A 21379-nucleotide genomic window follows, 5' to 3' on the forward strand; every position below is an offset into this window, starting at 1 on the left:
TTTTTTCCCCCTTCTCTCTCTCATACCATTAAAGGCACGATAAGGTATGAACTGAAGCCGGAACATAGCTGCCAGGTTATGTCATTACATACTTATCAGCTCATTCCATTTCCTAGGTGTCTATCAATCTGTCATTGAGATGGAGGTAGACAAAACTGCTCTTCCTGCAATGGCCAGGAGAGGGCACAGGAAATCAGAGAGAATACATGGAAATCACACAAAGCAAGTCTTAGATTAGGAAGACCTTAAAAATAAAAAGAGAAATATGACATTTTTTTTCTTCCAGTTCAATAGAAATAAGAGGGGGAAAACAGACTGTGAGCACTGGTTAACTGTAGGGCACTTTACATTTAAACAAATCCTCTTTTGAGGTACTGATGTGCTTCATCTATGTTTGCATCATTCATTTCTTCAGTATTTCACTCAACCACGTGTATTTATTAGGATATTCTAAAATACCACGCAGGCTACTTTAATATATCCATTTTTGCTTGTAAAATCCATTTTCTGCTAATAAGTCATTGTTGTTAACTATTTGAAGGTGTGGCTTTTATTTAATTAAATAACTGCCATGCTGTCTTCGTTATTCTTACTCAGATTGAGCCTTTTTGTCTTTACTGTGGGCTTTTTTGTTTTTGTTTTTTGTTTTTTAATTGTCCTTAGCATCATTGTGAACGTCACAAGGGCGTCACCATCGGGCTGCTTCACCGGCTCCATAACTATATTCTCATCTTGTCTCCCCTTTCCTCCTCCCCCTCCTGCCCCCCAACAGGATGGGGGGCAGGTGACGAGAAACTGCACAGAAAATACGTCCATCGAAGAATATTTTGTCCAGGAAGTCACGACGCAAATACTTCTTTTCCGCCGAGCTCAGGGATGCAGACCGCACCTGATATATGCGTCGCAGCGGATCACAAGCGGAAAACGTTGACCGGAGCACGCACGCACAAGGCTTACGTGTCCAGCCACACACGCTCTACTACGTCGACAAGTTGGGTGCCCTCTCATGTCTAGTCACAAGGCTGGAAAATACTTACCCCGGTACCGCATTAGAGCCCCAGTACAAAATTAAAACCTCACAAGATTATTGCGCCGGTGTGCGTTCACCGGTATTTCCCTCGCAGTAAACGATTCGGAAGGTGCCCCAAAAAGGAGTTCATTTGTTACATAGATCTGCGCTGTAACGACCCCGTGATACGACTGTCGTATCCAAAGAGTTTTCTTTCTTCTTATTCACATGTAAAAGAAATACAAATTGGGGGGGGGTACAAATAGACAGGTGTTGTGGCAAAAAAAAACGTGATGTCTGGTATTTGCCTTAAAAATGATTTTTAAAAATCGACTAAAAATAAAATATATTTTTTAAAAACGATTAGCGGTGTTTAAGCTGCTGTAAATGACTTGTTGCATATAAGCTATCAACCATATCTCTAAACTGATATCGAGTCATTCTGAGCCAGAGAGAGCATACCTGGCACACAGTAGGAGCTTCATTCAGGGTTTTTTGTTTTGTTTTTTTGTTTTTTGTTTGTTTGTTTTTCCAAAGTGACTTTTACATATTCTTTTTTTTTTTTTTTTTTTTTACATGGAAGGCGTTTTACCGACTTTAAAATATATTTTTCAAGGCAGCTGTGGCCAAGAGGGGAAACGAAGTTTCATGAAATGTCACATAACAGTTCTACAACGATATTTTAAGGGATGGATTGGTCATAATGTAGAACAGAGGACAGATACAACAACGCAGATATAATGATATAAAACTGATCATGTGTCTATTTTATATATAACCCCTTTGTAAATCTTGCCTATTTGCCTATATGCAATATTACACATGTATAAGATCACTTTTTTTCTTTTTTGGTGGGGGCATTCTGGGCTCCTATTAGCGCAGAGCTCTATAGGACACACCTACCAGATCATTCACTTCCTTCGTACCGCGATCTCTCCACACTATACGACAGACAGAAGAGGACGCACTAAGACAAGAGCCGAGTGATGATACCGGGTTAAAGATAAATCAGCCAGAGCTAAAGAGACAAAAGTTTCTCGCCACGATTAAACTGACACCGCGGTTTTCTTTTCCACTGAATATCATCCTCGTCCACGGCTTCAAGTTTCAAATGGACAGACACTTGGAGACGCCTGGCTCAACAAGCATGGGATTATTTCTGTAATGTGGATTGCTACTCCCTTGCAAGAAAATAAAGATCTGCTGCGGAACAATGTGAGACGTTGTGCATCTTGGATTCTCGTGTTTCTGGATATCTTGAAAATAATTGGCAACAGTTGAGACAAAAAGAAGAAGTAGTTAACACGCGAAGGATTGTATCCTTGGGACCAGCATGGATTTGCTTTTACAACCTCCTGCCCTTTCAGAGAAGTTTTAGCCGGTCCTCTTGTATATTGTCGTACTTGTGAACTTCATGCTTGAGAACAAAAAGCCACATTTGGCCTGCTGATTTTATTTTTTTCTAAACAAAGATCGTCTGCCCCCTTGGATTGGATTTCAAACACCATGAACTTTATTGACAGTTTGACACTATTATTTTTGACGCTGTCAGCTGTCAAGGTGAGTGTCCCCGGACAGCAAACTGACCCATAGAGAACAAATTTAAAAGAAAAAAAAAGATCACATCTATTGAGCCATGTAGGGACTGCTCATTAATGTGTAGCTTGTCCTTGTCTTTCCTCTAGCTAGGTCACCGCTCGTGTTTAAACAAGCTCAAATGTTTTGTGGCTTTTTTTTTTTTTTTTTGAGGAGATTTAAACAGCCATTACGCAAAAGTGGCGTTGTATAAACATAACCCACACACACTCGGCGGGTGTTGCGAGCCTTTTTTTATCCTGTAAATCTACGCTAAGTGTTTATTTCTTTTATTAAAACGCAGAAAAATCATCTTAAGTTTGGCGTTGGCTGACTGCAGGCCTGCTCTAAAAAACCACCTTGGAGATATTATTACGCTTTAAAGGCGCAGTGGCTCCATTCTGATTTAGGACTTGTGAGCAGGTTCACTACCGGCATTCTGGCTTTTTCTGCTACAAGAAGCGGCTCCAGTTCTCAAACTGGAATTCAACCCTTGATTCCAGTAGTGACCGAACGTTAGTCATCCCCCTCAAACCGAGATTAATCAGCCGATCTAGCGGCGGGATTGTAATGGCGCTTTAGTGCCCACTGTAAATCGTTTTTATATAATCATTAATCAACTGCTGGTATGGCTTTGAGCAAAGGTTTCAAGGTGAAAAAAAAATACAACCTCAGTAGGAGGCTGCGCGTTTTCCTGTAACATGATTGGACTTTCTTGTAACACCACTTTCAAAAGAGCCCATTGCTTCCTTTTGGTTTCCGGCGGCAACACAGCTCCTCTCGCGAGCATCTCAGCCCCAGCATAATAAAAGCACTAGCAGGCTGGAGTCCGGTGAAGTGTTCATTGAACTAACTGGATCACTTATTGACAGTTAGGCCTCTCAATCAACACTGGACTGCACGCGGGTGAAGGCTAAAATGCTCGTCTATAAGCCGGCATGTATCATTTAAGAGCCGGTGCTGGCAGCTTGACACCCATACATTAATGTATAGTGCGCTTTTTGGGGGGGCTGGGGTCTCTCAGCCCACAAGGTTGGACCCTCTCACGCCACCAGAAGGGGGTGGGGCCTGCTAACAAACCGACCTTCTTCATTTTTTTCCTCTCCTTTCTTTCTTTTCTTTTCCCCCTCCTCCTCCTCCTCTTTCCTCCTCCTTTCTCCTTTCATTAAGAAACAGAAAAGAGTTTCTTATCGCCAAATGCCGGCTCACTCGGCACAGGCCGTATCTCATGCAACATTGGTGAGATATTGCGTGAGTTGCGCGTGCTCCTATGTGGAAAAAAAAATGGGAGAGGGAAGGGTTGTGCGCGCGCGCGTGTGTGAAGACGAGACGGCATTGTGCGTAACGAACGAATGGAAAGTTGCCAAAAAAAAAATCCTTTGTGGCCCAACTGGTGTGGTGACAGCTACCCCCCTGTGAGGGGAAAGTAGCAGGCTGAAATTCTTGCCGGCTTTAATGGCAGCGGTTATTAATCCGTGCTGCCTGGAGGCAGTGGAGCAGCACAACAATAAAGGTCTAGTAACTGAAACTAAACAGCCAATCCTGAAGTTTATGAAGTTTGGTCACGTTATTGTGGCTGAACTTAGGTCAGATGGTTTGACACGCTGTGCCTCCGATCAAACATTTGCCCATATACGGCCTCCCTCACCACATATACATATAAGTTATAATTAGACTAGGAGCAGGCTGATTAAGGAATTGTATCTTCGGGTGTTTTATTTTGAAAAACTGCTACCCCTCGGATGAACAGCTGATGTTCTATAGAACCTTATTGTTATTAGTGTTAAAAGCTTATGAATATTTAAACCCTTAAAATGTGATTGCAGTCTATACCGTGTGTAGGTTGGCCTGTGATAAGAGGCATGTTTGTGTGGTTTTCATGTTTCAACAGCGATGTCATAATGTAAATATGTCTTTGGCACAACTGTGGATAAGTAAGGGGCATGGAGAGGGTTATGCTAAGTTCTTGCACAATCTACTGTAACTAACGGCGTGCTTTTTTTATTTCTTTTTTCTTGCAGAGTGCCCACATACCGAGGGAAACAGAAAGAGGTCCACATAACGGTAGGTGTCCTACAGGGCACCGTGGGAATACAGTCTGTGCTGGACTCCCTGGTTGGCTAAAAGCCAATAAAACAAAGGGCTGGTTTGAATTTCACCTTGACATTAAAGGCAAATTATTGCCTCCTAGTGGACAAAATTGTCATTTGACCCTATGGAGAGTCATCCGGGACCATGACTCTCCTTTTTTTTTTTTCTTTTTTTTTTTTAAGCTAAAGAAAATGAGCTGTTTCATCTCTAAATCTTACCGTTGGACACGTTCATGTTGAACAGCATTCCTCCTCGTTTGAGGTTAAGCTGGTGAAATGTTATAGAGACCAGAGTCTTTTATAGAAAGGAATGTCACCCTCTTGGCCTTAAGTTTAGTTTTGCACAATCCCAGCATTGCCCAACATAAATTGGACAATCAGAAGCTGAACTTCGTGATGTTGCTCAGGCCCAGCATGTTTGGTTTGGCTTCCCAGAGGGTTCTCAGACTGGGGTTGTTTTAGGTCCAGCAATGCTCTGAGTGATGTTCTGGAGGTATTGCTGGTCTGTGTGCTAACATCTTTCTCAAGAGCAGAACTCCTGCAAAGACTCAGTGACGGGAGGTTGGTGTGTGGGGGGGAAATAGACTGAAGGTGAAAAGCACACAACAGGCTATTAGTTTACAGCTTTAGGCAATATGGATACAAAAAATTGGGTGACATTCAAGACCAGAGAATATTCAGTGCAGGTGATGACGTCAGACAGCAGTGACTCCGAGTCAGGGTGCATCTACCCTAGGGGATACTTCTATAGTTAACATGGATATTTGGAAAGATGCTGAGATAATAACCTAAAAGTTTGACCTGTAGATGGCAATAGCGGTAAAGACTGCTAATGAGACTGAAGGATATCGCTGACTGACATATGAAGGGGTGGTAAATACATTTGAGGGTCACACATATGTGGATAGGGTTTGTTAACATAAAGTAACAGATAAACTGTTAATACTGTGATTTAGAGGTGAGATGGGCAAATGAACAGCTGAAAAAGTAAGCCAATATGGGTAAAAAAGTTGATACTGTTCTCTAAACGATGAATGGTAAGCTAAAAGTAATTGCACAGATTAATTGGTAAGCTGAGAGTAGTCCGGATCTAATTAGCTCAAATAAACAAGAGCTGGTGTTGATGAAGGGGTTCTTGAGTCTATCTGAGAGGCCTTTGGTGAAGCTGGAGGGTTGGTAACGTCACTCCTGAAGTGAAAAGTGAAAGGGGTTGGAAACACAACATAGAGGAGTACTTGTTAATTTCAGTGAGGAATTACATAAGTGTGTAAAAGTAGGTCAGTCCAGTCTGTATTTGATGGTAGACACCGAGCGCTACTCGATGGAATAATACAACATAAAACGTGTGTTTGCATGTTTATGTGTATAGTGTTTGTTGTGAGCCTGCCAATTTTCTTTATTCACATCTCCATTTAGGTGTGTGTGTTCAGGAGTGACTCACTTATACTATGGCTCCTCTGCCATTTTCTAACTGTGTGCACTGTTACTCTGTCTCCCAGTGATCCCTCTGATGGAGGTGTACAACAAGAGTTTGTGTCAACCTCGGGAGCTTTTGGTGGAAATTCTGCAGGAGTATCCAGATGAGGTGGAGCACATCTTCATCCCGTCATGCGTCGTTTTAACACGCTGTGCCGGCTGCTGCAACGACGAGATGCTGCAGTGCACGCCGACATCCACTTATAACGTTACAATGGAGGTCAGCAACGTTATTTGGAGCAGTAATACTTGTGTTTTTATATTGTTTTTTCTTCTTTGGCAGTTATGCCAAAGAAGGATATGTCTGTATCCTAAATATGGACACTTATTCAGTTTATTTTTGCCCAAACGTCAAGCTAAGAAGGTGCACAGGCTTTACAAGTGTCTGTCCGACCAGCCCAGGGCCCTCATGGTACTTAGCATAAAAAAGCCCCTTCAGCCTGTCCAAGTGCACATAGCTCAAAGGCTGCTTAGGTGTGACCTTTGAGCACTGAACCCTATTGTAGCATGCAAAAGCTGTGCATTTGGATCCATTCGGATCTGCCTTTTCTATTATATTACTACCCTGACTTTAACTTGAGGAACAATGAAGGACACTGGATATTTAGAAATACGACACACCAACGTGTATTTCTTATTTTTCTCTTTCTTTTACAGATTAAAAGAATTAATCCCAGGAGGCAAAAAAATGATATTTTCATGAGTTTTACAGAACACAGCGCATGCGAGTGTAGGTAAGAAACCCTGAACACACACACACACACACACACACACACACACACACATACTCACATCCACACAAAGCACAGCCAAACATCACTGCAGGCAAATCAACGTGCCTTTGTGGAGCAGAGTGGAAGTTGGCCAAGCACGCCATGTGAAGTTATTGTTTGAAGTTTTCATCTGACACATTCACCAGATGTGTATCACCTAAATCCATATCTTATCTTTGCTTCTTTCACTTCGCTGATTCTAAAAAGACCCGAGCAGGTTTGAACACATCACAGCAGACATTCACAATGCTGCTTACATTCATCTTGGTTCCATCGAGTACAATGCCCTCTAAAGCATTGTTTGCAATTGCGACAAGGAGATCGCTCCTCGGTCCATAGTTTAGATATAGGTCTGTGAGATAAGTGTTATAAAGTGGCATTTTGCATTTTACTGGGGCAATATGGTGCTGCAAAAACAGCACTGTATTATTGTTCGAACGATGTGCACTGCAGATTCTGTCCATCTCAGACCCTTCCCTGTGCAAATTACCCCAGCTTCTGCCATGTATGCAAAGGCTCTGCATCAGTGGAAACTAGGTATATATGGCTTCTATTCAGAGGCTTTTATTCAGTGTTATATTTAGATGTGGCCTTGTCTTAGGTTTGATGGTTCACAAGTTGTCTCTGGACCCTCTCACAGACTGCCCAGAGACAAGGTTAACTGTGACTGAAATTACCACGGATCCAGTCAGTTTGCTGTTTTGCTTTGACTGGCAGAAATAGGTGAAACAAGTAACATTATCAACATCAAATGATGTCCCTCTTGTGGCCTAGCATCAACAAACACTATATAATCACTTTTTCTTGTCACCTTTTTTGCTGTTTCTTGTTGGACATGTGTAGTTTTCCATACTCGTGACATTATGATGGCAGATTTGAGCTCTGTGTCATGAATTAGTAAACCTTGACAGAGCGTCAAGGTTTACTAATCCTCCCACGTTTCAGGAAACCCTGACAATAAAGCAAACATTGCAAGTATGAGTATTGGCCAAAGGCCGAGTTGAATAGCTCTTCTTTTTTTTTTAAACTGTATCTCACGTTGAAGCCACTTGTCCATCAAACTTCCGAATTTGGGCAAAATATCCACAGGGAATTAGTTCTGCATGTCTGCAGCAGTGACGTCCTAGTTCACCATTTACTTGAAGCTATAAACCTTTAAGACACCTTTATAAAAATTTAGATGGTGCTATGAATCCATTTAGTTCTATTTTAAAATTATGACTTAACTATTACAGGAACTGCTTTATAGCTATTAAGTCGCTGGGAAACTGATATATATATATATATATATATATATATATATATATATATATATATATATATATATATATATATATATATATATATTGTACATTGTACATTAAAGGGTTGGTTGATAGCTTTTGGTTTTGTTAAGTTTACAACCCTTCTGGGAATCATCTGCACCTAGATCTCTTTTTACATCAGTGGGTCATTGTTTATGACTGCACATCAAAAGCTACATTGTCACTGAACAATCGCTGATGGTGCTGACGCTACATTTTAGCAAATGCTCACCACTTGGACTGACTGCATTTGATGTGATTGACCAGTAGAATTCAGACATATGTAAATGAGAAAGCTTTGCCAGCATATTTATAACCTACAGGTACAGACATACCTACTCTAAAAACCTGATCAGCATGCCCCTGGTTTGGAGAGGCAGACCCCTCTGGAAAAAAGCTGCTCAGTCCTATACTTTGTGTTTTTGTGACTGGTGCTTAAAACACTTTAGCTATATGGCAGTATGAACTCTAGCTATAACCCAGTGTAAGTATTTAAAGGGTCTATCCTCCAGTATAGGGTTGGCTTTAGTACAGTTTTGTTCTTGTAACTACTCAACTTTTAAATTAAAACTAGACGTTTAGCTTGTAATTGGGTAGTTTTACTGTGTTGCTACTTGAAGTAAAGAATTTGTATCCTAATGTACAGTATATGTAAACACATATACTGTCATGCGTTCTCCATCCTGTGCAGACTTGCTGTACTACTATGTAAAGCAGAAACTTGGCAAGTGGTCTATTACCTTGCAGGAAACATTGTTTCCTAAGACTTTGGAATAACTATTGCCTCCAGATATGCCAGCAACTCCACACTGTTATTGGCTGGGAAGTGAAGCAAACCTGTCAAAATGTGTTTGTAGTTGTGTGTATGTGTTTTGTGTGGATCCATCAATGAATATAATCCAAGAACTGCAAAATTTCCCAATAAATTGAATTCACTTGCCAGTTGCAGATGCCAGATACTTGAAAAGAAACTAGATTTATCATAGGTTCTGGTAAAGGACGGTGACGCAATGTGATGTGAAAAGATTCATGTGATTCCACCCATGATGATAATAAGCCCCGAGTCCCTGATGATCTTGATAAGTATCTGTTTACCGGGATACAGTTGCATGCTGTGATCTAATGTCATGTTGTTTTGTTTCTGCCTTTCAGGTTAAAGAATGAAGTGACAGAAAAGAAAGAAAAGTGAGTACAGCGCTCTTTCTGCATGGAGATTGTGATTTGGGTGGAAAACAATAGGGACTTGAGATTTGATCTTTTTCCGGTTTTGCCTTGCCAACAAACAATCATTTGTCTGCAACTCTCAGCCTTCCCAAATTATACTATAGTCCCTTTTGAACATAAATGATGTGCCTGTTATTTTCCCACTCCCACTTCCTCCTTTTTTCTTTCTTTAATATAAAAAAAGAAAGACAAAAACACAGATAGAAAAGCCAAAAGCAATAACATGTCATCAAAACCTCAGTGAACAAGCAACATGAGATCGTCCTATAGTGAGCACAAATTAACATGCTGCTGTCAGATAATAAACATTGGGAATACCAGCTAATCCCGCTCAGGTCAATGAGTGACACTTGATGAGTTCATTGCACTTGCAAACCTGTCCTTTACGCCTTTCCCACCTTTTCTATCTCATCTGCATTCGTCTCCCTCGTCTCTGCTGTGTAGATGCCACTTGACTTCTGCAACTTTGGTTTCTGACTCCTCTGATATAGATAACAGTGTTTTTGAAGATCTGTTAAACTTTTGTGTTTATAGTCCTATCTTAAGAGGGCCTCCCTTTGAATACTACAGAAGTCAGTGTGCTAAGGGTCATTAAACTCTTTAATCCTCTTTCTGTGAGTAGCCGTTGATATTTTTCCATTGTGGGGTTGTTGTTTTGGTTTTATGTCAGGTCGTCTGTCATATAGATAAGGGGTAGCTGCGTGATCTTCTTGAACTTTGCTTTAACTGTTTTTGCGAGTGTGGCTTTGGTGGGGTGTTACTTTAGGGTAACAGTTCATGTTCTTGTTTCTGATATTTTGATTCATGTTGGCTAACCTCTCTAAGGCAAGAGTCTCAAAGTCTGTTAGGATGACTCATTATGTTGAGGTTGTGAAATTAGTTAATTATCAACGTCTCTGCGGAAATTGTGTCGATTTTACATTTGAAACACGTCTGCTTCATTCTGTTACACAGACCTAGATGCTGTATTTATCAATCAGTCCTAAATGGGGCTTAGTTAGCCCCATTTATGACTTCTGCAGTCTGTGATCCAGATACATCCCTGAATCAAAATGTTATTTTTAGCCATGCTCACAGTGATAGCAATGACAGATTCTTTTCAGTTTGCCAGTCCATCCGCAGTTTTCCCTGAACTAAAAATTCTCTACAATTATTAGCGCATTTTGTACAAGAAAACAGTGATCGTTTCAATATTAATCATGACTTTGGTTATCCCCCAACTTGTTCTCTATTACATTCATGTTTAGGTGGGTGGACAGTCTTGAATGTTGCACACATCCATTGAGTGGTGATGGTCTGCAGAAAATAATTTGATCCCTTCCAATCATTCATAAAGCGCCATCAATATCACCCGCTTTGGATTATGAATACGTATTTGCAAAACTAACAACATACCACCACCAGCCGCGGCTGGGCATAGTGCTAATTGGCAAATGTTATCATGCTAATACACTAAACCAAGGCTAAATAGCCTTTTACCTAGCTACACATCAACATGTTAGCATTGTCATTGTGAGCAAGTTACCATGCTGATGTTGCATTTAGCTCAAAGCACTGCTGTGCTAAAGTTAAACCTAAATGTGCTGCTAGCATGACTGCAGCCTTCCTTCCCAGTCATTTTCATAAAATGAAATTTGGTTTGCCCATCAATAAGGTAGCTAGGTGTCAAGTGCAGAGTGGACACATGTGGAAAGAGACGTGTAAAATAAGGAAAGATTCAGTCAAATGAGAATCCAATTCTAATAATAGTCTAAAAATCTAAAATTCTTTGACAGACTGCACTACCAACAGCAGCAAAACCTTCAAGAAAAACATCTGTCATACTAAAAAGAGGGCAACTTTATTTTTAAGGTCACCCACTGAACATAAGTTTAAAAAAAGCACCTATGTGACTGAATAATGGAGTAACATCAGGTTATGTGCTTTGATATGACCTGAGGTCACAGGACTATACAGCTCTGTGAAAAATGAAGTTTTCACGGGACTTTATACGGTCCTGTGAAAAACTAAGTACACCCTTTTTGCTTCCACAATGATTAAAAGAGTAAATAGCAGCCAAGCGCTGATAATGAAATGTACTTGGTTAACTGATAATAATTTAATCGAGTACATTTGCTGATTATCAATTAATTGATAATCGATTAATTAATATCTCTTTAAAAGTAAAGTTTTGGCAGTTTTCTGGTCTGGAACATTCAGCTGTGTGTTAACACAATGCCACAATCTTCCCAGGAGTGGACGTCCGAGTCAGCTCAACCCAAGGTCTGACCCTGCAATGCTCAGAGAAACTACAGACTCTACAGGCCTCAGTTAGCATGTTAAATGTATGGCTTGTTTGGAAGGCTGCCAGGAAAAAGCATCTTCACTCTAAAAAGACAATGGCAGCACGGCTTAGGTCTGCAAAGTTGCATCTGAACAAACCACAAGACTTCTGGAACGATGTCCTTTGGACAGATGAGACCAAAGTGGAGACGTTTGGCCATAATGCACAGCACCACATTTGGGGAAAACAAGCACAACATATCGGCAAAAGCATCTTATATCGACTATCAGCCACAGTGGTAGAGGGATGATAATTTGGGTTTGTTTTCTAGCCAAAGGACCTGGGCACCTTGCAGTCATTGAGTCGGCCATGAACACCTCTATATACCAAAGTATTCTAGAGACCGTGTGAGGCCATCTGTCCGACAACCAAAGCTTGGTCCTAACTGGGTCATACAACAAGTCAAATCTCCAACAGAATGGCTTTAAAAGGAAAGGTGCTGCAATGGCCTAGTCAGACCTCAACCTGATCGAAATCCTGTGGAGGGGCATTGGAGCTGTGCATAAATGAATTCCCGCAAACATGGATGAACTGGAGAATCGCTGTGAAGAAAAGTGGACCAAAATTTCTCCAGAACGATGTGTGAGACTGAAAGTCTTACAGAAAATAACCGCTTTAAGATATTGCTGCTAAAAATTGTTCGACAAGCTCTTGTATCATGGGGTGCACTTAGTTTTTACCAGTTAAAACTTTCTTTTTCACATCACTGTGAGTCTGACACTGCAGTTGTATCACGTCTTCTGTGCATGATACAATTGCAACGCTTCTATTTATTTCTTATTCCTCCTAATATTTATAATATTTTATATTTTTTCTTACTTAGAAAGTAGAATTAATGTACTGTATATATGCTAGCCATAAATACCAATAGATACTTGTAATCATGTTTTTGCTGTTACGTCTAACTAACAAAAAGTTTCCAGCATAATTAAATATACCTTGTGCAGCGGAATTATATCTGACTCAGCTCGTTATAAATAATGCATATGAAATCCAGCCTATACACCAGGTGCATGCTTTGTAAGCACACACTGGCCTGTTCTCATTGTGCTGCAGTTTGTAACAAGTCGAGTCAGTGATAAAGAGTTGGCCCGAATAGACTAAAAGATGCGGTTTTGGTAAAGTCCAATTTTTTTTGTATTCAGATCATCTGGGAAACTTCCACCCACCATAACCTACAAAGAACAATATGCTTTCACTCTCTGCAGAGTCATTGTACTTATTATTTAAACATATATACATATCTTTTGAGCCCAGTTTTGGGCAGTGAAGGAACTTAGTCTCGGAATATGCGATATTAATCATATTCACACAGTGAGCTGCTTTACTCTGGCTGTTTTTTGAGAAAGAGGATATAAGTTGTTGTCTTGCTTTCTAAAAGCGTTATTTGTAGGTCATTTAACTCATGATGGAGTTACTTTCTCACTACGCTCATTCATTTCACATCATATCTCATCGTATTAATTGGGTCCAGAGAGCCTTGTGTGAAGTTAGAATCCCAATATAAGCCAATCAGTAACAAAAATTAAAACTCTTAGCTAATAAAATGATATACATATTTTTTTAAAAACCAAAAACATTGCGATCAATTCATGTTGGCTTAAGCAATTATCATTCAGAGATTTAAGCACGTCACTCTCATCAGTCTCTCAGGCATCTCTCTGCCTTGTTCTCCTGTCTCTCTTGCAGAAAATCCCGGACAGGCAAGAATAAAGGCCAAAAGAGAAAACGAAAGAAAAACCCTGAAAATACAATTCATGATGCGTATGTCAGCTCTGCCTTCTCCACCTACCTGCACCTGAGTGTTGCGCTTCTTATAATTAAGCTAATCTGGGAGGAGTTATTTTGCCCCTTTTAATTTGTACCATTTAATTTGCTTATCGGCCCTATCGATTAGCATGTTGCTTCCGTGTGGTGTCCAAACTTTGTCTTGTCATCCATGTCCTAAATATTCAGAATCTTAGACTGTATATAAAAGACATACACAGTTTTTAGGTTTCAGGAACTTCCACTGTGGAAGTTTTTCAAACCTGTATTCTTTCTTCTGGCCAGCAGGGGAATTTTTAGCTATCCAGCTTCTTAGTCAGATCCGTTCCTCGCTCGTTTGAACAAACCGCGATGGCAAAAAAGAAGTCTTTGCTAACGAATGGGTAATTCATATTGGCTGTGTCCACCTTTTATCTACAGTCTATGTTCAGGATATTAGACTATGCCCTGTTTGCCGATGTGTTTTGCGAAGGTAGCTTCAGTTAAATTTTGAGTGATAACTAGGGGGTACTTCAGACCACATACCAACTTGCAAGGAATAAACATTAACCTCAAAATCTCCAACTAATCTCCTAGTAATATAACCGAGGCAATGGTTGACTGATGTTCGAGACGAGATACAGCATTGTATCATAAAACCGACAAAAACCTAGGGTTCAAATTGGCTGTGGCTTCTTGTCAGATAGCTCTTTTTATTATTGATAATGTCCACGTTTAAAGGAGTTCAAATAAACAGATCTTAGATCAGCTGCTAGCTGTAACATGAACCTCCTGTCTACTGACACTGATCTCAGATCCACCAGCATGGCTTTGCCAACCGGCTCATACTGTTCTGGTATCTGTGCTGGTATCACCAGGGTTGTAATCATAGTCCCGTCTTCAGTGTTGAGTCTGTGCTGCTTTGCTGTGTCTCGTACCCGTCTCCTTTCCCCACTTTGTTCTTTTCATCTTTACAAACAGTTTTTTGTTTGGTTTTTTTGCTGTCCTGTGCTTAATGCTGGTACTTTTCATGTTATGTGAAGATATGAGTGATGCTATCTATTGCTTTTTTTTCAGCAAATTGTTTAGCAAGGACTGTTTTTTTATTTCTTTGTTTGCCTGCTTTTGTGTCTGAAACCATAAAAAACTAATATTTTATTCAAAAGTAATATAACGAGATCATGTTTCTTCAGTGTTCATACTGTGAAGAGATTCCTGTCTGTATTTTCACTTGTAATTTGTATATTAAGATGTCAATGAAGTATCTGGGGCTTCACACCTGCTGAGAATTGTAATTCAGATGACTTTCAGCCTTTGTTTTGATTTCATGTCTCTCTGTGGGAAACCTAGTCCTCGGCTTTCCTTCAATAAAATGAAATCTTTCCTAACAGTGCATCAAACAGACCCTCGAGTCTTCTTTATCACGAGTTTAGAGTGAGAGTGAGAAGTGCGCTGTCACTGACCCGCACTTTAAAGCCATATATTGCTTTGTGATGCATGAACTGGTCTCGAGCTTCGCTAACTGCATGTCTAACACATATCGTTCATTCAGGAGAGGTCGAATCAGCTAGGCAAGGATGGGGGTAGGGAGCAGGTTTATTTCTACTGCTTGACTTTCTGCCTGCTCTGAGGGATCCTGTGAGCAATACTATACAACTGTCACATGCACAAATTGGCAGTGGCTCGGAGGAGCAAACTGGAGCATATGAAAGGGTTGACCCAAGGGTGACCTTTCTTATGGGTGATAACGGTGCACTGTGATAATCTGCCTTTCCTTCTTCCTCCCCATCTCCTTGTGTTGTCTGTCCAGTGTTTGTGAGCCGTGTTGTGATCAGTGCTCAGAGAGGAGAAAGCGTTTGTTTGTACAGGACCCTGCAACCTGCCGGTGCTCCTGCAAACACACAGACGAATACTGTAAAGAACGCCAGCTAGAGCTCAACGAGAGGACCTGCAAGTAAGTAACATCGGCAAAGTGGTTCACCCATTTGTTGGACTAAACGGAAAACCTGTGTGGAATTTATAGTAATGCAACCAACTTAAGATCCAAATATAGTTCGGTCAGATGACATCGGTAGCAAACAGGCTCTAGTCACAACATCCCTGTTAGACTCCACTATGGAGGCTTTTGCAGGTTCTCTTCATATTCAGTCGCGTGACTACTATAGCTTCTAGTACAACTATAAACTACTGTAATCTAATGTACTAGCACTGGAACATGGTTTGCATACAAAATTGTATGCTGTTTCTTGTAGTCTTACAGTCTTTTAAATGCAAAAACAGTACATAAAATCATAGACTGCATTTATAGCAACTGAGATGCCAGTAACCGGTTTGCGTACTACCAATTTGAAGGTTCAAGTGAGGAATTTTGGGTCATTTGAGGAACTGCAGTTTCTGGATAAATATATGTTGAACTGGCAAAGTCTGCAGTCTGCAGAAATTTGTTTCAATGCCCTTTTCATTGTTTTAAACTATGATTATTTCAAAAAGCTGCATCCCTGCTTGCCCAGGACCAAGCGGCAAATTGACTTAATTATTAATTCACTAGCTGGGACCACACCCTTATGTAGATGTGACAGCATATGGGGTTTGGGGTAGGCCTACTGGACCAGACAGATCCCCAGATAGTACTGAGAGGTGAATGAATCGGAACAGCTTATAGTACAGTAGGGCATAGATGGAGAACTGGAAGGGGAGTTTATGAGATAAGTTATCTCCAAATAAATGCCACCTTGCCTGCATTTGTGTGAGCAAGACAAAAGAATTAAAAATAGGCTGATTTTGCTGTTCCCTATAAACATTTATTGCGCTTATGATCATTTCTCTTTCTTCTTGTTTAGATGTGACAAGCCAAGAAGATGAGAGAAGTGGGGGCACCAGATGTACAAGATGAAGGAATATATTAGAGATACTTCACAGCACGCACTTTTTGACCTTTGAACTATAAGCTCTTCTTTTCTGTGGAAAGCATTCCCCATGGACCGAAACAGAACAAAAAGAAGGACTGAACTGAAATTTCCTCCCACTGTATATCTGTGTGTACATAGACCACATTTAAAGAGAGAAAAAAAAGAATATACAGAATTGTTGCTGCTACTGTAATAACTAAGCCCATGATTCGTCTAAAAGCAAAATAGGAGCTATGTGGTTTTGCATTTCTAGCAGGCTTGCAGTGCAGGTGTAGTCTTATCGTCAGATCATTGTGTACAATTACTCCACTGGATACGAGTCTACTGTGGTTGTGTTTCAATCATAACATGCGAAACCTCTCAATCTAATATATATTTAACTGCTAAAACAGCAGGCAGGACTGAAGAGGACGTGGGTGTCTTTTTTTTTTTTTAAGCGATGGATGGACCTTTCTCAGACGACGTTTTGCCTTTTTTCTCCTCGTGATATCACTTCCTTCCCTCTGAAGACTTTGCAGCACTGACCTGTGCTTACATGGGTCACGTCTGTGATCAGAGGAGACTCTGAAGTGCCATATACTTTTAAAGGGATACTGGTCATCGATATAGAGTTTGTATGTATTGCTATGTCCTACAAGAAAACCACTGTATGATTGATTCCATTTGAAAACTGTGCCTCACGAAAGAGTACTGCTTTTTAAATTATTTTTGTTTGCATTGTTTCAGGAGTCTGTCAACTGTCGACGTAGTTTTCTTCAATGTTGAACTCAATACAGAATCCAGTGATTATACAGCTTCTCTAAACCTGTACATAGTTAATATCTCTCTCTAATAGTTCATTCTAGATAATTTATGTTATAGAGTATTTTTCAGTATTCAGTCTACCCATATTTAATTTGGTCTATTTATGTATGCAGTGTTATGTACCTGTGGCTGTCCTATCTCCCCATGTGTAAGGTCACTGATGGCTACTCTCGTTTCTACGAAGCAAAATAAGCAACAACAAAAAAATCATAAATGATTTTAACATTCCCAAATAGATCATTTGTACTGATAACACCTCCTCCTTTTCAACCCGTCTCATCTAAGGGCGTGGGTACTCTGTAGAATTTCAACTTGTGTGTGTGTGTGTGTGTGTGTGTGTGTAAGAGTTAATGTCTATATGAGTGATTGAATGGGATACATCTGTGTGAAGTAAGTATTTAAGTATTTAAGTAAGTAGCGGACGTTTGTTTTGTACACGGCCCAAGATGCAAATATAAAAAACTACTGCTCGCAGCTCAGTATACAATACTACAACACTACCACCGTTTTCAAATCTGGATAACAATCTGCATCTTTCTGCCATCGGTCTTAGAGCCCTAATTATTAGATCCCTTTGTCTCTTCTTCACTATTAACATGTTTTCTTTGTCTGTGTAAACAGTAAAGCATATTTATTTTCAAATCATATTGTTTTATAAAAAATAAGAAAAGGGTTGCTGTGTTGTGAATGCTGTGTTTTTCGGAAATTTAATTGGGCAGCGGTGTTCTTCTGTTTTTGTGCGGCAAAGTGACATTCGCACATCTAATAATAATGAAAGAAAGCCGAAGAGACGAATAAGAAACTCCTGCACATAAATATATATATATTTTTATGAGAGACCGATATTCAGTTCAATGAATAAAATGCCACCTTAAAGCACCATGCAATATCTTCATTTGTTAAATCTGAGTATAGACGGCTGCAGTGGGGAAGTAATTATTCAATTCACTGCTGAATTTGTAAGTTGTGCTCACTTCCAAAGAAATGAACAGTCTCTAATATTTAATGGTAGAGAGAGTTTCTTGTAGTTGGTCACCAGGTTTGTACACGTCTAAGGAGGGATGTTGGCCCACTCCTCTTTACAGAAACTCTCTAAGCTTCAGCTCCCACCACATTTTTTTCTGGCTGGGCCATTCCACAACTTTAATGTGCTTCTTCTTGGCCACTTTTTTGTTTTGTTTTTTTATTGTTTTGCTGGAAGACCCTTCCAGACCCATCTTCAGTGTTCTAGCTAAAGGAACAAGGTTCTCATCCAATAATTTATGGTCCATTGGCCCACTCCGGGTCAGGGACGAGACCCTGCCCCAAGTGGAGGAGTTTAAGTATTTCGAGGTCTTGTTCACGAGTGATGGGAGAAGGGAGCGGGAGATCGACAGACGGATTGGTGCCAGTACAGCGTCCGCACCACTGCAGCCGCTGTACCGGTCTGTTGTGGTGAAGAGAGAGCTGAGTGAAGTGAAGCTCTCAATTTACCGGTCAATCTACGCCACTACCCTCACCTATGGTCACGAGCTGTGGGTAGTGACCGAAAGCACGAGATCGCCATTACAAGCAGCAGAAATGGGTTTCTTCCTAAGGGTGACTGGCCTCTCCCTTAGAGATAGGGTGAGAAGTTCAGCCATTCAGGAGGGGCTCAGTGTAGAACCGCTGCTCCTCCACATCGAAAGGAGCCAGTTGAGGTGGTTCGGGCATCTGACGAGGATGCATCCTGGGCGAGGTTTTCTGGGCATGTCCCACCGGGAGGAAGCCCAGGACACACTGGACACGCTGGAGAGATTATGTCTCTCGAATGGCCTGGGAACGCCTTGGTGTTCCCCCGGATAAGCTGGAGGAGGTGGCTGGGGAGAGGGAGGTCTGGGCTTCTCTGCTTGGGCTGCTGCCCGTGCGACCTGGCCCTGGATAAGCGGAAGAAAATGGATAGATGGATGGACCCTCAATGCAGTAAAATTGTCCTGTAGCCTTAGCAGGAAAAACAGCCCAAACCATAATGTTTCCACCTCCGTGTTTGACAGCGGGGATGGTGTTCTTTGGGTCGTACTCTGCATTTCTGACACGGCAGGTCGTTGATGCCAAAGAGCTGCATTTATGTTTCACCTGACCACAACACTTTCTCCCAAGCCGTGTCTGAATCTCTGATTAAAGAGATTACAGAGACCAAATACTTATCTCGCTCAGTGACATGCAAGTCAGTGTGAGAGTTTTACGTAAGGTGTTTTTCTGGGGTTTTGGTTGATATTCTGTCTCTTTACATTAAAAATGAAACTACCATAAAAATTGCAGACTGTTCATTTATTTTGAAGTGAGCAAATGTACAAATTCTGCAGGACATCAAATAATTCATTCCTCCAACTGTCTATCAGAGCGCAGAAGAGAATGACACTTAATTTGTGTTGATTTGTGTGATTAACAGTAAAGGCAAGATAAATGTGCTTTTTTATGCAGGTTATGGTGAGACAAATCTGGGATACATTATACTCACTCTGCAGTAGTTGGTGTGATCATGCATACCTTGTTTAAATTTAGCCACTGTCCCACTCAAGATTGTCTGTTGGTGCACCACTGGACCATTTTAAGCTCTGCTGTTATTTTTAAATCACTCCACGGAAGTCTGCTCTGGCTGCTTGCACTCACACACCTGCGGATGTGCACTGGATTTCCTCCAGCATGTCGAAACAGTGACCTCGTACTTGAATTTCAATTAGGAGAAAATGACATAGTGAGTTATAGTGAAATGAATCATGTGAGTAGAGCAGGTAGGGACCAAAATCTGCTGACTGCCAGCATACAACAGAAGAGTGGAACATGCCCACAGTTCAATTCGTTGCACCAAATATCCCCTTCTCAAAAGCCGACCCCCCGTTTAGCTTTTAGGTCATAGTCAGATACTGGGCTGTCATCCCTGACATGAAGGTCAGATGACATCAGGTTTATGTTCACTATCTGCACAAGCTGGAGGTGCATGCAAATGCACACTTGCAAGTTTAAAAAGAGCCACCTAAAAATAGCAGCCACGCTTGAAGCGATCCAGAGGTTCAGCCTGGCCGAACTTAAATCAGATCTGATTTTTACTTTTATTTTACTGTTTTACAGGCGTAGTCATGGAGCGCATTGATTGCTTCGCATTCATTTCACTACATCAACATTTGGACTACTGAATAAAGCCGCCAACCCACCGCCAATCACTGTATTGATGGGGGAGATGTGCTGACGCAGTGGGCTTTATGGTTGCTGTATAATGATTGTTGCCATAATCACTTTCAAGTTAGCGTGTAAAATCCTTCCTAATCGTTTTTTATTATACGATGTAGTGCTTTGGCATCTGATAAACCTTTAAACGCATGAATCTATTACGTAAATCAGCCTTCCTGGATCATATTTCATTGATTCGAAGAAACACTGCATCCCTTCTGCTCAGCTCTCTGCAACTGTTAGGCATTAACAAGCAAATCCTCAATGACGACAAGGAATACTTCCAAAACAAGGAGTCAATCATTATCTGACTGTGTCTTTATATTGGGGGGGTGCAGGTGAGCTTTCAGCTACACAGATATCTACTTGAGTCAACATCACTGGCTGCCACTTGTTAAATTGAACGGAATAAAGATTCTTGTTTACCTGCATCATCGATCTACCTTTTCATTGGCCCCACAGTCCCCACAGCAACTTTTCTTGGAAAGACCTTTTTAGGAACTCAAAAACATTACCTAGAAATAAAGTCCTAGGAACTGATTTCCTTTTTTTTGGCTCATGGTCTACAGTTCCCGTTTACCCCTGTAGACCCTGTTTTCCCCCACTCTGCCTTTTAATTTGAACTTTTGGACATGCAGCTTGTATTTTGACACTTTATGCATGTGTTTTACAGCAAACCTGATATCAGCAGCTTCCAAATAAAAGTAGGCTGTCTATTTTTGCTCAGCTTCTCCAAATAACCATTTTGTCTCAATTTTTACCCAAAAGGGGGGACAATGAGCAGGTTTAGCTGTAAGAGCATGTATTAGTCAGTGACCCTTCAGCAGCAGCTGATCTCTAGGACCAAATCTAACCCCTATGAATGTAGCTTAAGTGGCAGTTTTTGGCTCTTTGGACGTGTTTGTTTTAAAACTCTGTTCCACTTAGCCCCATTGCTTGCTGCTTGCTGGATTAGCT

The 21379-nt window shown here is 40.8% G+C and overlaps 1 protein-coding gene across 3 annotated transcripts; it reads left to right on the plus strand.

Annotated features, from left to right (window-relative positions):
• The first annotated feature begins 1931 nt into the window (after positions 1–1931).
• Positions 1932–19639, plus strand: vegfab (vascular endothelial growth factor Ab). 3 transcript variants are annotated; one of them, XM_085381441.1, is made up of 8 exons: positions 1932–2569; positions 4606–4648; positions 6174–6370; positions 6808–6884; positions 9380–9412; positions 13464–13538; positions 15331–15474; positions 16361–19624. In XM_085381441.1, the coding sequence occupies exons 1-8, from the start codon at positions 2516–2518 to the stop codon at positions 16380–16382; spliced, it is 645 nt and encodes a 214-aa protein (XP_085237567.1). In that variant the 5' UTR covers positions 1932–2515; the 3' UTR covers positions 16383–19624. The 3 variants fall into 3 exon arrangements, with proteins under 3 accessions (XP_085237567.1, XP_085237568.1, XP_085237569.1); XM_085381443.1 differs by lacking the exon at positions 1932–2569 and adding an exon at positions 3733–4097 and having other exon boundaries at positions 16361–19639; XM_085381442.1 differs by lacking the exon at positions 13464–13538 and having other exon boundaries at positions 1934–2569; positions 16361–19619.
• Positions 19640–21379: the final 1740 nt, after the last annotated feature.

The sequence above is a fragment of the Rhamphochromis longiceps genome, linkage group LG15, assembly GCF_057381845.1.
Source record: "Rhamphochromis longiceps isolate RC_006_pf linkage group LG15, R_longiceps_female_GT1.1, whole genome shotgun sequence".
Classification (NCBI taxonomy): Eukaryota; Metazoa; Chordata; class Actinopteri; order Cichliformes; family Cichlidae; genus Rhamphochromis; species Rhamphochromis longiceps.